The sequence below is a fragment of the Mesoplodon bidens genome, assembly GCF_964165515.1.
Source record: "Mesoplodon bidens genome assembly, chromosome: 15".
Taxonomy (NCBI): domain Eukaryota; kingdom Metazoa; phylum Chordata; class Mammalia; order Artiodactyla; family Ziphiidae; genus Mesoplodon; species Mesoplodon bidens.
Genome location: NC_138171.1, coordinates 58277065 through 58295217, shown reverse-complemented (window position 1 = coordinate 58295217; position 18153 = coordinate 58277065). Strand labels below are relative to the sequence as shown.

The window sequence follows — 18153 nt, the reverse complement described above, 5'->3', positions numbered from 1 at the left end:
AGAGTAATAACCATTGTTGATGAAGGTGGATGGAAATGGGTGATCTCCTACACTCACACTTTTCATGTTTGGGAACACAGGTTTGGAAATGGAGGTGGATGGAAATGGGTGATCTCCTACACTCACACTTTTCATGTTTGGGAACACAGGTTTGGAAATGAGATGGAATATTTCTCCAGAATGTCTGGGACCTAACCCATTCTGGATTAGTGATATTCCAGAGTGTAGAGATCTTAACTCTAAAAGAAGCTTATGCTTGAAAGAAACTGGATCCAGCCTCATGTATCCTTGAAGCATCCTTCTGTTCTTATGATTTTGATAAATGGATTGAGGAATGGGAAATATATATTGTAGAACTGCAGTTGACAACTTTAAAAAAATCAGAACCCACCAATTCAGCTTGCTAAACTTTTTATAAATGTGTTTTAGGTTCTTGAGTCCTTTGAGCACCTGCCACCTCTCCCAGAACCACCACCACTACTACCTGAACTGGTAGACAAAATCCGAGACACACTTCCTCCCCAGAAGCCTGAGCTCAGAGTAAAACGGGTGCTGAGACCCAGGGGCATTGCCCTGACTTGGAACATAACCAAAATCAATCCCAAGTGTGCCCCCGTGGAAAGCTACCACCTCTTCCTGTGCCATGAGAACCCTAATAATAAGCTGATCTGGAAGAAAATTGGAGAAATTAAAGCTTTACCACTCCCAATGGCCTGTACTTTATCTCAGTTTTTAGCTTCCAACAAATATTATTTTACTGTCCAGTCAAAAGACATTTTTGGGCAATATGGACCATTTTCTGATATAAAATCTATTCCTGGGTTTTCTGAAAATCTTACCTAAAAGTAAAAAAAGTATTTGATAATTATATATTGTACTACATTTTGTTTTTTCATACTTCAGTTGTTTGCTTACAATGTTTCTCTAACCCTGTTCAATGTCTTAAAGGGCCAGTTCAGATTGTGAGCCCTTTATACAGGGACAGTCCTCTTCCCTGTGTTGTAAGTGGCCTCTAGTTTCATGTATTTCTGATTTGCATTCAATAAATACTTCCAATGGATATGTTCTAAGACATACACCATCATGGACCCATGTCGCTAAGCTGTGTTAGGTACAATACATTCGGTGACTATGGAGCTGCTGCTTCTATCAGAAGCCCTAGGATGCAAGCAACCACCATTTCCTCTCTTCAAAATCAGCTTTTGGTGACCTGCTTGTGGTCAGTATAGGTACAGGAAAATTCACCTCTTTACTGAGGCCAGATCATCCTTGGGGTGCATCTACACCAAGATTTTATGAAAATAGATGTCTTCCCATTCTGTTCAAATTCTAAGGGCTATTAATATGTGCCCCTCCCTATTCCCCCCTTTTGTTTTAGGCCATATCAATCATTTAGGGAAATAGTCTAGGTTTTCCCGAAATCGGTTTGTATACTTACACACGTAATAAAACTAGTTAAACATTGTATGCTGTGTACACAAAAAATACAGTATCTCTTGTAAAATAAAAAATTACCCAACCTGCTATTTCAGTTGAGGAAAATGGAGTTGTCTGCCTTAGATTTAAGGCTTTAATTTGCTGATTCCCTAACGAGACCCTTTGCTTATTTCCTGGCTACCATCATTACTTACAACGTAACACTAAGGGGCTCCCATAGATGTCCTGCTTACCTCTGTCTGAGGGAACACTGATGTGAGCTGTGGCTCCTACAAGTAGCCCAAGAAACTTGACGGGTGAGCAGACTGGGTAAGTGTAAGTCAGGCCCTGATGGGACAAACCGTGGATGAGTAATACTAGGACACTGAGAAAACAGAAAAGTAACGGTTAGTGTGAAAGTCTGTTCAAGAGAGGCATTCTTTTCTGGTACATAGTGAACGTTCAGGCCTCAGAGGCCCTGAGATTTAGAAAAGTGAGCAGGAATGGCTTTCCTGGCATTTTGTGAATGCTGTCACACCTCCAGTCATAAATAAAGATGTTCGTTTTCAGTCTCCTGTGTCTACCTTTTAAAACATTGTGACGGAAAGAGCCAAATTCTGAACTGAATTTGAAGAGATGAGCTGCCCTCTGTGAGGTCCTATTTCAGGCTCGGAGCAGTGGAGGGTGTCCTGCAGCACAGGACAAGGGCTTCACTTGAGGACAGCTGCACCCTTGGGTTGGCATCAACTAGCCATTCCCTCACTAAGCGAAGCCCACAAAGCCTTGATGCCACAACAAGACTTTGGTGTGCATCAGCAGAGCGAAACTGCATCCCAACCAGCAGATCTTCTGGAATGTTGATAGGTATACAAGTCTTAAGCAAAAGAGCTCTTCACAATAGTAGAATGAGGAGGAATGCTGATAGCAAGCAAGCATCTTACAGCTGGTGGCCCAGAAAGCATGAATGTTTCTTGCCTTTTGGAGGGGCAGGAGCAAGATCCTCAACTGTTACCTATCAGGGACACCAGAAGAGAACCAGCCTGAGAATAAGACCCAGGACTGTACAGTTACATAGTACAAGGTAAACACCCTACCTCCACCCAGGAAACGTTTCATGCGCTTTTGGTGGGAAACCTTTATGCCTCCTGTAAGCAACAGAACCAAACTCCTGATTGATGAGCTAAAATTGAATATATTGAGAAAAGGCTGTGGGGCGGTTCCTGGAATCAGCAGGGAGCTGAGAGACTCTGGCTTGGAAAACAGGAAAGGGGAAAAAAAGATACTTTGCAACAAATTCCCATGAGGTTTCAAACCTGAGACAGTTTATGCAATTTATACCCCATAATGATATGATATTCTCTGCCCATTTTAAAGATGTGGAAACATGTCCAGGGAGCTTAGTTGGCTTGCTCGAGTCACAGAGACCCAGCCCATTCACATGCGGCGCCCTGGTCCTGGGTTCCAGCTGTATACACAGGCTGTGTGGCCTCGTGGGGACAATGGGCGGAACAGAAAGCCTTCCCCACTGTCCTTGCTGCCTTGTGGTTCCAGAATCAAAACCCAGACACATATCAGATTGGCTTATCCTAGGGCATGTGTCAAAGCTGCAAGGTGAACAAGAAAGCAAACCTCTGGCATTTTTGGTCAGTGAGAGGTATACTCCGCTACTCTTGACACTCAGGGTAGGTGTAGTGGCTTTGGATGATGTCCATGTCGCTAAGCTGGAACTACCTTTCCAAGGATGTCCTTCCCTGGCTGGTTCAAGTTTAGTGTTGGTCACGAGACACTGCATGCAATTTGGAGCAGAAGCAGAACATCAGTTCTGTGTTTTATGTTCTGAAGATAGATACAGGGCATCAGAGCGTGGAGGCTTCCATGCACTCCTGGCTCACAGACCCACAGCTCCTGCCAAGGGCCTGGCCAAGTGAAGGGCACCTCTGTGTGCTGCTCTGTGCCTTTCCTATAGGCCACGTTTCCTGTGGCTTCGAGGCTGGAGGCGGTCACACATAGACGTGCTTCCAGTTCGTACTTGCCCTTGTCCGCTTCCTTCCTTCCTTCCTGATGGCCACCTGGCTGACCTCTGGCGACTCCAGACTCAACACTAGACCCAGAGGGAACAGTTTGCATAGGCTTCTCCACCAGCTCTCTCACACTGGGCCAAGTCTGGCCCCTCTAATCAGTTCCAAGTTCTATAGTTTTAATGGCTTCCTCACCAAGACCACAGGGCCCCCAGACAGAGGAGGCGCATCCTCACCCCAGGAATTGAATATCAGGGCAGTAGCTTGTCCAACTGTCCTGGACACTGAATGTCTCATATGTTGTTCTCGTGGGATAAGGCATTCACAGACAGACCCTGAGTCTGAAAGCCAGTTCCAACACTTACCATGAGGTCAGCATCTCTCTGAGCCTCCTTTTTCTCAATGTGTAGAATGAAGGCAGTGCTGACTCCTTCCTTCTGCCTCTTTCTCCCTCTCTTTCCTTGTTTAACTGGTTCTGCTGCCTGAGCTCAAGAGCCCTGATTCAGGGTCATTGTAAGGAGTTAACGATGTAACACAGAATACCTAGGACAAAGCAAGTCCTTTATTAGTAAATGGTAGAAAGCAAAAACATAAAACCTTTGCTGGGGATGGGTAAATTAGAAATACTTTGTTTCCGAGGTAACTGCTAATTTACTGGGCCAAAGGGTCAGCAGAAGATGGCATGTCACTCAGAGGTGGCCATGGAGATAGAAGAAAATTCTTCTAAAAATCATAATGTGAACACGTTTCCATTATGGAGACAGAGGCAGAGATTGGAGTGATGCAGCCACAAGCCAAGGAACACCGGAGCCACCAGAAGCTGGAAGAGCCTCTGGAGGGAGCACAGCCCGGCCAACACCTGGATTTCAGACGTCTCTAGAGCTATGAGAAAATACATGTCTGTTGTTCTGAGCCACCAAGTTTGTGGTAATTTGTTACAACAGCCCTAGGGAAACTAACACAAGCACCCTTCCCTGGGACCACGATTTGTTCAAAACGTGGACACCTGGCCCTTACCCCATATGTTGCGGAGGTGGGGCCTCCTGTGTGTTCCTAGACACTCATGTTGGCCGGGGGGTGTTTTTATGCCCCCAACATGGAAGATGCAAAGCCTCTGTCAATCATTTCACAATGTCTTCTGTCAGTGAAATGTGCCCGACATCGTGAAATCAGATGGTGGCTTTATCTTTAACTGGTAGATGGCACCTGTTGAAGAATAATCAGTACCAAGGCTTCAGAGAACAAAGGGCCTTATTTGGGGTCCTAAGAATTGCAATTCAGGAGTCACAGATTCAGGTAAAACCAAAAGAGTGTTCTGGGGAAGAGGGAGTCAGGGGCTTATAAAGGCAAAAGCCACAAGGTTATTGTCTGGCGAGTATTATGACTGAGGCAAAAAGGAAATATTTGTCTTTAAGGGTTAGGCTGAAACGAGTTATTTAGGGTAAGGGTCTAATAGGTATCTTGAGCTTCTGGAACATTGTGCAGATGTTCTGGATGCCCGTGTTAAGATACTAAGTGGTCAAAGGTCAGATTCCACCTGGGATGAGACGTGCGTGAATCCCACTTCCTTGACAGCCTCCTGGCTCCTTTTCGGAGAGCTCTCTTAGCAACTCACTCCATCTTATTTGCTGAAGTGGCAAATGCTCAGTGATAGACTTACATTACCTATCACCACAAATCCAGAGGATAGAGTTAAATCACTGAATTTTAAAAATCAGGAGACCTATAATGCAGACAAATCTAATTCAGTCAGTTCCTACCTTTCAGCATCCTGAGATTTTCTCAGGGGGAGGATGTGGCTACTTGATTTTTTTAATCCGTGTTGAAAGGGATCAAAACATGCCACCACAAAATATGCCACTTTGGCGTAAGGATTATGTTAAGCTGAAAACCGAAGACACAGGAAGAGCTCACTTCGCTCCCCCTTTCTGCCTAAAATCAAGGCATAAATTTCCACTTGTAAAGGTGACATAAATTTCCCTCTGTAAAGGGGTTTCCCTCTCCAGTACCTGGAAGACCTGAGATGAATCTGCATAACAAACCCTATTAAGTAAACCTTTATCTGCTATATATTTCCTAGTCACCTTCCCACAATTTACCACCTCTAGGAGCCCCAAATCCCTTTCCTTTGTCACTTCCCCAGAATCTAATCGCCCTTTGTTAAAGCCCTCCGGGTCTAACCACTTCTTTGGGGTTTCACATGTTTTCTCTGAAACCTCTGTGCATGTAAAAATATTAAAATTTGTATTCCTTTTCTCCTGTTAATCTACCTTTTGTCAGTTTAATTCACAGGCTCCATTCATAGCCCCTAGAAGGGAAGAGGAAGTTTTCTTCCTCTACAATGTGAACTATGAGTGGTAGAACTGTTGGGGTAAAGAGTCCCAACCACTGGGATCTAATTCTCCAAATGCACAAGCAAAATCTGAGACGACAGAGACCACAGGAATTACGGTGGGTGGTGGGAGAGCTTAATAGATTAGCTATTTAGATGGTGGAAGAGAACAAACATTAGTTAAAACTTAGACCGTCACTGGTCAACAAGCAACAACTCTTATACATAGACAATGAATTAATCATCCATATACCAGGATGTTTTTCTCAAATTTCTTTGAAAGGAAAATTTCTCATAATTTTAAAACTAGGGCCAGGGTTTTGTGAGATTGAAAGCGAGCAGGACCCTGCAGGGCCTTCCTGGTGGCAGATCCCTCTGTGTCCCCTGTTCTTGTTTGTAGGAGAAAGGCTTCAGTCTCCTAGGCCTTCCCCAGGATCCAAAGAGTAGACTCAAGCAGTTACTAATTAGAGAAGTGAGGGAATGCAGAAACAAAGGAAAAGCAGTCCAGCAAGAAAAGTAATGATAGCTTAAACAATAGGTCAGCCATAAAGCAGAGTCACAGGACCCCAGTTCCTCCTCAAGGGATATAGATAACAATCGGACACATATCCTTGAGTTGTTTTACAGAAACCAGGGCCTCACTGGATAGAAATTGCTGACCACAAGCACGTAGACCCCAGACTGGTTGGAGTCAGGAGACTGATGGTTAAGATTGCCCAAACACCTCCCTGTTACCTCACCACCGACCAGAAGAACATCCATGAGCTGATCATGTACCCTGCAACCCTCACCCCTAACGTTGCCTTTAAAAATCCTTCACGGGCCTCCCTGGTGGCGCAGTGGTTGAGAGTCCGCCTGCCGGTGCAGGGGATACGGGTTCGTGCCCCGGTCTGGGAGGATCCCATATGCCGCGGAGCGGCTGGGCCCGTGAGCCATGGCCGCTGGGCCTGCGCGTCCGGAGCCTGTGCTCCGCAACGGGAGCGGCCACGACAGTGAGAGGCCCGCATACCGCAAAAAGAAAAAAAAAAAAAAAAAAAAAAAAAATCCTTCACTAAAAGCCATCGAAGAGCTCGGGTCTTTTGAGCATAAGCTGCCTGTTCTTCTTGCTTGGCACTGTGCAATGCACCACAACCTGGTGTCCGTAGATTGGCTTTTCTGTGCGTCTGGCAAGTGAACCCGAGTTCAGTTCAGTAACAAGATGGACAACTGTTTGTCAATGCCAGTGAAATAAAACACCTTAAAGATTGCAGTAAGTTGGATCAATAAAGATGATATCAGAAAACATCTCTGTAGATGCTATGACTGACCACAGGGGCAAAGACACCTGAAGTTTCTTTTCCTTACTTTGATAGAGGGAAGTGACGTCTGATATATGAAGAAAATATTTCTACACTCAAGATTTATTTAAGACGATTTCTAACCCAATTATGTTTCCCTGGATTTTGGCTGTAGGGGAATATAGTAAATGCAGTTGGAGAGGCTTGGATGGAATTTGGGCCAAGATAATACAAAAGGCAGATCATATTTGATTTTTGCCATACAGAGTTTTAACTATTCACATTAAAGAGAGTATTGAGTTTTGGGGGGTTCCTAAAGATCTGAATAATCTGTGGGATGGATGTCCAGAGTGCCTGTGAAGGAAGGATACAGATGCAGCACAGCTGGTTCTGTAATGATAGCAAACGGCCAATTCTGGCCGTGGCAAACTCTGCCACCATGGAAACCACACATGGTGGTAAGGATCATGGGGAGTGTGAACTACCCACAAATTTTCCCCATCACCTCCACAGCTTGAGGTCAGTTCCTTTTGAGCTAATTGTGCTTATCTACCACTTCTCTCTCCATGAAAAAAAATTATCTCTTAGCCTGGGGATACTCACCCATGTCTTGCTCACAGACTGGGACCCATGTGCAGCAAGCAGAGATATTTGGGGTAGTTTAAGTAGTAGTATTGAGGGCCCTGTTTCAGGCCACGTAGGCTCTGTATAAATGCAATTTGGTTAATTTGTGGGCAGGGGTTATTCGTCTGAGCGAAACAGAGGCCAAGCTTAGGTAGGCTGGATTGTAGCCCAAGACACAGGAGAAATTCTTAGCAGCTGTGTTAAGAGGTTTACGACATGGTAAAAGTTTGGTAAAGACATCAGCCCCGGCAACCCAAAACTCTATTTTCACCCATTGGTTAAAATTTCACAGTGAAATATTCATGTGTTCATTCATCAAGGGATCTACCAGATTCCAGACACCGTGCCAGGTGCTAACATGGAGAAGAAGACTTATTACTGTCCCTGCCCTCTTGGAGCTGACCTAGTGGGGGACACAGGAGACAAATGGAAAGTACACACATGAGATTTTCAGAGAGCCATGTGATGTGGTCCATATGAAAATAAGGAGGGAGATATGGTGGGGCATGATGGGGGCAGTGAGGTTATGTGAGACAGGCTGGTCAAGAAGAGCTTCCTGGAAGAGGAAGCACTTAAGCTGAGGGATGATTAAGAGAAAGGCATGAGAGTGCCTGGGGGAAGGGCTTGTGCACATGGAGCTTAATGCACATGGGGAAATTCCTCTGAAGGAAAAGGGTTTGGGTTTAAGAGGGGATCCCACAGGACAATGAAATGCAATGCATGACCCACAGTGGATCCTGGATTTAGAGGATATTATTTGGACCTTGGTGAACTCTGACTATGGATAATAGCGTTAAATCACCTGAAAGTGATCATCGTATTCATCGTATTGGGCTTACCTGGGAGGACAGTCTTGTTCTTAGGAGATACTGCCGGCGTCCTTGGAGGCAAAGTGCCTTGATGTCTGCAGCTGACACACAAATGGCTCATAAAATATTTATACACACACACACATACAAAGAGAAAGATAAAAGCAAATGTGACAAAAATGTTAATAGTCGGTGAATCTAAGTAATGTTATTCATGCAACATTTCTGCAGGTTGAAAATTTTCAAAATAAGCAGTGGGGGGACAAAACAATGGATCACGGACTCTTATAGAGTCCACGTAGGGTCAGGTGAGACTACCCTCTAGAAATCCTGATTTAGCTGAAATTTGCAGAATGGGTAGAACTCACCAGGTTAAGTGCACAGGGAAGGATATTTGCAAGAGGCAGGTGGTTCTGGACAGTCTGGTTTGGGGCCTGTGGGAGGAGGCTAGACCTCCTAGTACCTCCCAGGCCACTTGCCTCTCTCCCCTGCCTGGAGGTGGAGTCTCTCTCCCCACCTCCTTGACTCTGGGGAGATCTATGATTGCTTTGACCAATAGAGTACAATGAAAGCAATGCTGGGCCAGCTCTGGGAGCCGGCCAGGCGGCTTCTACTTCCTGCCTCTTGGACACCAGCCACCACGTAAGAGGTGCAACCACCGTGAGATTACCAGGCTGTGGGAAGCCCAGGCCATGAGACCCTGGAGGACAAGATGCCACATGGAGAGAGGGAGAAAGAAAGAGACAGGCCAGGGAGCACTGAGATGGCAGACCCGTGAGTGAAGAAACCATCTTTGGAGCAGGTGCTGGATTGCAAATGCCCCAGCTGAAGTCACGTGGAACAGACAAATAGCCCAACTGAGTCCTATCCAGATCTGGACCCACAAAACTGTGGACAAAATAAGTTATTTTGGGCTTCCCTGGTGGTGCCGTGGTTGAGAGTCCGCCTGCCGATGCAGGGGACACGGGTTCGTGCCCCGGTCCGGGAAGATCCCACATGCCGCGGAGCGGCTGGGCCTGTGAACCATGGCCGCTGAGCCTGCGCGTACGGAGCCTGTGCTCCGCAACGGGAGAGGCCACAACAGTCAGAGGCCCGCGTACTGCAAAAAAAAAAAAAAGTTATTTTAAGCCGTTAAGTTTGGGGGTTGTTGATGAGGCAACAACAGCACCTGGGACACTCCTAGAGACTGTTGTCCATGTTAAGAAGTTTGGTCATCATCTTGGGAGTAACAGAGAGCCATTGAAGCCTTCAGGCCCAATGGGTGGCAGGACCAGAGTGGAGGCTGTGGTCACTCTGGCTGCCACATAGAAAATGGGCTGGGGGCTGGGGTGGGGGCGATGGGTGGGGGGAACCAGGATGACAAATTACAAGTCCATCGCAATGGTCAGGGTGACACGACAGCAGCTGGGACTGGGTTTGTGGAAGTGACGTCCAGAGGCAGGGGAACTGAAGAACAAATCCTTTCCAGGGAAACATCAATGCACATACCAGCCCCAGGCCCCAAGGTCCAGTTATTCTGAACCGATGCCACTAAGGAGGCCAGAATAAATGTGCACACCCTTCTTCCTCCGGGAAAAAAATAACATGGCAAAAGGAAATGTAGAATGACCACAGAAGGAATCACTGTAATGATTTTTCTTCTTTGGGGAAATATCCGATTTGAAAAAAAGAAAGAAAAAAAGATGGAAATTTTATCTGACCAGACCAAACCAAATTGCTTTGGTTTATGATTGGGATGGTAATTGAATATAGAAATGTATAATATCCAGATCAGTAGCCAAATGTTGAGGCTTTGGAATGTTTGCGGTTTACTGCCGGCCTTCAACGTCACAAATTTCATCCCTACAAGACCTGAACGAACAGTTTGGAAAATTGGCCACCAGGTGGCGGTAATGCCCCTTCTCCACCTTTCTGAAATTGAAAATAAACCTGCTTTTTGTCATGTTTGGTGTTGAAACCAATCGATTGTCACAAAACTACCAAACAACATATTTGAAATATGGTGCCAGTGTAGCGAGACTTTGGCTAATATTTAGGTACAGCACAGTCCTTTCTTCCCAGACCTCCACATTGATTCTCAGTTGATTTTGTGTCTTGAGTCAAAATTTTTAATTGGAATTGCTTCTCTAAACTTAGAGTCAGAAGCTCTTCCTTGACCGTGTTCTCCACTCCAGAACTTCAGTTCCATTTAGAAACAAAAGCCCTTGCAGGTGGATTTTATCATCCTCGCTTCATTTCATCAAATTGGAATTGATGTACAGATTAGAGGCAGTTAGTTTAAGCTGAAAATCCAATGCAAGTCAAAAAAGACTCAGATCTCAATGAGACTCTGGAAGCAACTTACCCTTAGTTGTCTGTGATGAAAATGTAAAGCTTTTCTGAGGGACTGGATTGAAAGTGGCAAAATGTATAGCATAGAAACGACTCACATTACCGCCTCATCTCTGCTCCTCCCCTCTCCCCGTGACAAGTCAAAACAGGACAAAGCTTTCCAGAACTCTGCAGCAGCATGCGGACATAGATTAAGAGAGAGCCTGGGACTTCCCTGGTGGCGCAGTGGTTAAGAATCCACCTGCCAATTCAGGGGACGTGGGTTTGAGCCCTGGTCCGGGAAGATCCCACATGCTGCAAAGCAACTAAGCCCATGTGCCACAACTACTGAGCCTGCAATCTAGAGCCCGTGAGGCACAACTACTGAAGCCCACGCGCCTAGAGCTCGTGCTCCGCAACAAGCGAAGCCACCGCAATGAGAAGCCCGCACACCGCAACGAGGAGTAGCCCCTGCTCGCCGCAACTGGAGAAAGCCTGTGCACAGCAACGAAGACCCAATGCAGCCAAAAATAATTTAAAAAGAAAAGAAGGCAAAATATTAGCATCTGTTTAAAAGAGAGAGAGAGAGAGAGAGAACCTTAGTTCCCAGAGTTGTCTAGTGGACCAGAATTTCAGCAGCAGAGGGGTTTATGGCAGGGGCCTGGGATAGCCCACAGAATTGTGTTGTAGGCTAGAGAAGGCTCAGAAAGGGGCACAGAGAATAATCAAAGGGACAGGAGCTAATGGAGAGAAAAAGATGCAGCTGCTTGAGGGCTGGGTTTTCCACCCTCACAAGCCTAGGAGAGAAATGTTGATTGACTTGACTTGGGTCACATGCCACCAGACACCCTGATGGATCGACCTGCCCACCCACTGGGAGGGAGAGATGATTCCAAAAGGAATTTGGGGTGTTGCTACCAAAGCAAGGGGAACTGCATGTTAGATGACCAGAAAGAAAGCAATCCGTGTCAACATGATTCACAGGTATTTTGAAAACCCGTAGACCATGAAGTGAGATTTCCTTTCTTTTTAAAATTTATCATTTTTGATTGGACTGCAGGTCACTGCATTTCCAAACCACCTCTGAGGTCTGTTTATCCTGCTGAGACAAAGAAGAGAACCAGCAGAGAAGAAAGGAAGTTCGGGTTGGATGGGCCACGACCACCTCTTAATTTGGGCTCCCAGCTGTGATCCACCAACAACGCTTGGTTCAAATACCTGGAGAGCTCGATAAGATGGCCGATTCCAGGGTCCCACCCCTTGAGGGTCCCACTCCACAAGTCTGGGGTGTGACCCAGGAATCTGTATTCTCAACATGCTCCCCAGGGAATTCCAAGGCAGCAAGTCCTTGGACTAGACTTTAAGAATCAACCCCCTACCCCACCCCTTCCCTACCAGCAAATTATAAAGACTTTTTCACGTACAAGGAGACAGAAATTTAGGCTGAATTTGAAATCAGTTGAGCTGCTGGCAAAATCTGGCAAATCACACATTTTGCTCACTGGCTCTCTGCCTCCTTTGCCAGAAAACAAGCCAAGCAAGACGTAGGCTGGAACTGGAGGCTGAGTCATCCATCCTTTAAATAAGCACTCTGGTTACTGAGTCAGCTCAGCCAGGGGCAGGGAGGCTGCAAGCCACACCTTGCTAACAAGCGGAGGCAATTCCCTGAGGCTGGCTGTCTGCAGTTCACATTGAAGGCTCCAGATCCCGGCTTGGAACTCCTAGCAGCCCGTCTCTCCCATTAATCCCTTGGGAAAGCCTTCCTCTCCAGCAGCTGCTCCACATGTTGCGTCCACATTTTCCGCCTCTTCCTGGAAGAGCCTGGAGGCTCCTCATCCAGGAAGCCCTTCTGATTCAGTCCCCCTGTTTTCAGCCTCTGCCCACCCTGGAGCCTTCAGCACTTCCCTGAACCACCCGTTTGAGCCTGTCTTTTTTTTTTTTTTTTAAGTTGTGGTAAAAAAAATTATTTTTTTCATAACATAACATGAGATTACCCTCTTAACAAAGTTTAAGTTTATGGAACTATACCGTTACTTATAAGGACTATGTTGCACAGCCTCTCTAGAACTTTCCCCTCTTGCAGACTGAAACGCTGTACCCATTGAACAGCAACTCCCCATCCCCCCTCCCCAAGCCCCTGGCAACCATCCTTCAACTTTCTGTTCGTATGAATTTGACCACTTTAAATACCTCATGTAAGCAGTATCAGATGATGTGGAGAAAGAAATGACAGATGAGTGGAGAAAGAAAACGTGATATGCACATAGGATGGGATATTATTCAGGCACGAAGAAGGAGATCCTGTCACACGCTATCAGTGTGGAGGAAGCTGGAGGACATTATACTCAGTGAGATAAGCCAGACCTGGGAGGTCAGATTCTGCCTGAGCCTGAGCGTCGTTCACCTGAGTTATAAGGCAGCACATTAGAATCACCTGGAGACCCTCAACAATCTCCACACCTGGCTGCTCCCCAGACCAAGGAGATGGCAACCTCTGCAGGATCCAGCCTTCAGAAGCCTCCCAAGTGATTCCAGCATGTGGCAAGGTTGAGAACCCAAGATTTGGAGTCAGAAAATCTAATTTTAATCCTCAAGTCTGCCGCTTACTTGGTAGTTGGGCTTGGCCCAGTGACTTGATGATAATAAAAGATGAATAGCCCTCACTGAGCACTGGGTGTAGGCCCCCTGCTGTTGCTGTCACAGCTGTTCCCATTTTACAGGCAGCAGAGGCCCAGAGAAATCAAGCAGCTTGCCTGAGGTCATACAGCAGGAAAATGCTGAGACCTGGTTTGAAGGCAGGCAACCAGCTCACCGGGAAGAGTTAGCCCTGGCGTGCAGGTCTCATTGGTCCTAGTGAGATATTTCCAGACATCACACTTTATTCTGAGAACGTCTGGGGACCTTTCAGGGTCCTTTTTCTCAGGACAAAAGACCATCCACCCCAGGAGACAGAGGGTGACAAAGAGAGAAAGCGGGCTTCAGGAAAATGCAAACCTAAGCACAACTAAGAGGACAGAGGCATGGCGGCCACCTTGTTACACCCCGTTCCCCACCACCAACTCAGCGTCAGACTAGGGATGTGGATGCTTTCCTGGCCAGGCTCTCCTCTCCAGCAGCATTCATCTCTGGACAAGGCAGCAGCACGTCATGGCAATTTAACTTCCCCTTCTGGCAAAAAAGAAAAAAAGGAAAAAAGAAAGCTGTTATTTAAGGGAACCCTGTGCCAAGGTCAAGTCACACCTCTCTTTCCTCACATGTGTCCAAGTCCCCCGTGAAATTACACTGTTGTCCTTCTACAAACACAGAGAGGCAAGTCTTTCCTGGTTCCTCCGGTCTCTAGTTTGTTCTAGTTGATGACAAATATTGAGCTAATATGCAGTTTAAGCTTTGCGACCAGGAACATGCTGTGCTGTTCAGAGACGGGCCAGGGCCCACGGTGGGGGGGGGGCTGTCACTGGCTTCTCCGTTTCCTCTCCCAGTGGCATGACCTGCTGTGGACCCTGGTGGCCTCCTCATGGTTGCCAATCACTGTATTTCCTGGTATATAAAGCCCTACAAGTGGAGGTTCCCAGCTGGGGGCAATTTTGCCTCCCCTCCCCAGGGGACACCTGGCAATGTCTGGAGACATTTGGGGTTGTCACACTCAAGGGGTGTAGTTGGCATCTAGTGGGTGGAGGCCAGGCTGCTGCTAAACATCCTACAGTGCACAGGAGGGGCCCCCACAGCTGAAAACTATCTGCCCCCCCAATGTCGATTGTGGCAGTGTTGAGAAACCCTGACAGATAATATGAAGCTCTTTCAAGGAAAAATTTTGAGAAAAAACGTTCACAAGTACTTTTCATGATACAATTATTCAAAATGGCTTCAAAGTGGTTTTGCACTTAAAATACATTCTTCTTCTCATGCAAGAATCGTAAATTCTACACTGACATCCAGCTGCAAACTGTAAATCCCTCTCAATGTAATATTCTACTAGCTGAAAACAAGAGTACAAATTCTAAAACTGAGCTGAAAATTAATAAATTGAGCTCAATGAAAATAGCTACATAGCCATGTCTGGTAGTAATAGATTAAACTGTAAAGCAGTGAGGAATAACTCACATTAGCTTTTATCAGCTGTCTTGTATTTAGCTGAATTGTATGTGAAAGAAAAAAATCTTTGCTACGGTGCTTATTGCTCTGTTGTGTTGCCAGGCACCACCACTAGGAGGTGGTAGTATTACCTTCTATTTTACTCCCTGGCCACTTGGCCTTTCGATGCCCATAAAGCAAATGCATTGGAAGCAGGATAATTTTTGGACACATATGTTTTGGAGGGAGGAGTAGAGATTCATATTCATGTCTATACATAATATACTTCTTGTTCCAGTGTTTACCTCCAAATGTAAAATGAAAACCCATCTGTACATAGGTCTGATCCCTTAAAATGATGGTTTGCAAACTTGTGTGATCATCAGAATAAACTGAAAGGCTTATAAAATTCAGATTCTGGGTCATGCACTTAGAGATTTAACAGGTTTAAAATCTGCACTTTCACAAGTATTCCATCTGTGCCCTAAATGGTTCAACTGTTTCACACACACATGTACACACACACAGTATTCTCTATTGCATGGCCCTAATTGGAAGCCTGCAGTAATAGATTACATTAATGGCCCCAATCTGCTCCCACCCTCACCTCCCTTCCCCATCCTTGTGTTCCTCTCACTGAAGGAGGGAGTTGATTTCCCCTCCTGTGAACCTGGGTAAGATTTGTAAACTGCTTGGCCAGTAGAAGGCAGAGAAGTAATGGTATCTTAATTGCAAGCCTAGCACTTAAGAGGCCTTATGTTTCCACTTGCTCTCCTGCATCTCTGCCATCACATGAGACTATACCTGAGTCAGTCTGATACAGGACAGGAGACATATGAACAAGGTTGAGTTGCTTCAGCCAAGGGCATTATCAGCCAACACCCAGACCTGTGAGCACATCCAGCCAAGGTCAGCAGGGCTGCCCATCCAAACTCCAGCTGATCCCAAACACATGAACAATGAACACTGATTGTTGTATGCCACCACGCGTTGTGGCTATTTGTTACCCAGCAGTAGCTAACTCACCAGCTGCTGTCTTGCAAGCATCCACTGTCGATCAAAGGAGGTGACTTTGGAGGATCCGAGAGACCAAAGGGAAAGGCTTTGCCACCTTGCTCTACTTAACTGTTCTTCCCATCACTTTCCCACCAATAAACTGGGCACACCAGTGTCTGCCCTATTTGGTGAGTGGTCATGAGAATCAAATTAAATGATACAATTCACATGAAGGTGCTTTGTAAACTGGAGTTCTGGGTATCTCTGGAAGCACAATGTTCCCTACATGGTGCCAGGTCCTGTATGTGCATTACCTTATTTAATCCTTACAGCCGTGTATCCTAACTGGCCCTGCTGCCCAGTCCTTCCTGCCCTCAGCCATCCTGATACAGGTCTTAGCCTAAATGTCGTTTCATCAATGAGTCCGTCCCACATGGCCTATGTTGCTCTCTTTACATGACAGTATTTCCTTCACAGATTATATCCCAATTTGTAATTTTATTTATCTTTTTTCTTGCCTATCGTCTGCTCCTCTCCCCACTATAATGTAAGCTCTGTGAGCGCATGGGACTCTTCTGTCTGATACATCTTTGTGTCTCTGGTGCCTAGCCCAATGTGTGGCACATAGTAGGTGCTCAACAAACATTGGATGAAGGGGAGACCAATGGAGTAAGCATTACCCTGGTTTTGCAGACTAGGACACGAGGTTTAAAGAGTCTAAGTAGCTTACTCAAGCCTCCTGGCTCCTAATTGCAGAGTCGGATTGGAACTGTGGTTTACACTGCCCCCCAGGGAGGGTTTGGTTGGTCACAGAAGTCCTGGGTCACGGCCTTGGGTAGGGGCAAGAAAAGCAGCGATCAGAACAGAAAAAGGCAAATGAAAGCTCCTGCCCCCTGGGCGATGAGTCAGAAACCTCAGCTTCTTAAAGCCAGGCAGGCTCTGTAATTAGCACGATCCAGACACCTGGCAGAGACGCAGCTCCCGCCGGCCATCTGTGTGGGGTTACACAATGCACCTGATCCAGCCCCTTCCACCTGGGTCCCTGCAAGCCCAGAAGCTCAAGTGGGAATTGTGCTCAGAACGGGGTGAGAGGATGGGGCATGATGGGCTTTCTTGGAAGCTGGAAGCATCTGATGATACACCCAGGTGTGGCTAAACCAAAGTATATATTTCTAATCTCCTGTTGGATTGGGATGCCCTACAAGGTCAGCTTGAGAGAGGAAACCCAGTTCAGAGAGAGGAGACTCGGGAAATCTGACAAGGGAAGAACGAAGCACACATGTGAATTCCCTTGCACCAGTGAGGACATCAGCATTCACGCTTTCCTGTATTACATATATCCTCCGCCAATGCACCCATATAAGAAAGAAAGATTGGCCAGGGTTGTGGTAGGTGGAATCACGGCCCCCCGAGATGTCCATATTCTCATCCCCAGAAGCTGTGATGTGTTACTCTACATGGCAAAAGGACTTGGAAGATGTGATTAAGTTAAGAATCTTGAGATGGGAAGATTATCCTGGATCATCAGGGTGAGCCCAGTGTAATCGCAGGGCCCTTCTAAGAGGGAGGCGGGAAGTCAGAGAGAAGATGCTTTGAAGATGGAAGGAGGGACCATATGCCAAGGAAGTAGGTGGAAAAGGCACATACTCCCAAAGGAAAGAAATGAATTCTTCTCCTGGAGCCTGTAGAAGGAACCAGCCCTGCCAACAGCCAGTGAAACTAATTTGAGACTTCCAACCTGAAGAAATGTGAGATAATAAATTCACATTGTTTTAAGCCACTGAGTTTGTGGTCATCTCTTAAAGCAGCATCAGGAAACTATGACAAGGTTAAAAGTAAACTGCAGAGCAAATACTCCCTGGGGTACCCAACTGATTCACGTGGTACCTGAAGTCATATCACGTAAGAGGAATATTAGCCATAAAAAGGAATTAAATTGGGTCATTTGTAGAGATGTGGATGGACCTAGAGTCTGTCATACAGAGTGAAGTAAGCCAGCAAGAGAAAAACAAATATTGCATATTAACGCATATATGTGGAATCTAGAAAAATGGTACAGATGAACCTATTTGCAGGGCAGGAATAGAGACATAGATGTAGAGAACGGACATGTGGACATGGTGGGGAAGGGGAGGGTGGGACGAATTGGGAGAGTAGGCTTGACATTTATGCACTACCATGTGTAAAACAGATAGCTAGTGGGAACCGGCTATAAAGCATAGGAAGCTCAGCTCGGTGCTCTGTGACAACCTAGATGGGTGGGATGGAGGGGGGCGAGGGAGGGAGGTCCAAGAGGGAGG

The 18153-nt window shown here is 46.2% G+C and overlaps 1 protein-coding gene across 4 annotated transcripts in view; it reads left to right on the top strand.

Moving 5' to 3' along the window:
• ATF7IP2 (activating transcription factor 7 interacting protein 2) overlaps positions 1-1797 on the top strand; it is a 56447-nt gene extending 54650 nt beyond the window's left edge. For all 4 annotated transcript variants that reach the window (XM_081257436.1, XM_081257437.1, XM_081257438.1 and 1 more), the window contains one exon: positions 430-1797. In XM_081257436.1, the coding sequence (XP_081113562.1) occupies positions 430-843 (414 nt within the window). In that variant the 3' untranslated portion in view covers positions 844-1797. The remainder of the gene's footprint in view (positions 1-429) is intronic.
• The last annotated feature ends 16356 nt before the right edge of the window (positions 1798-18153 follow it).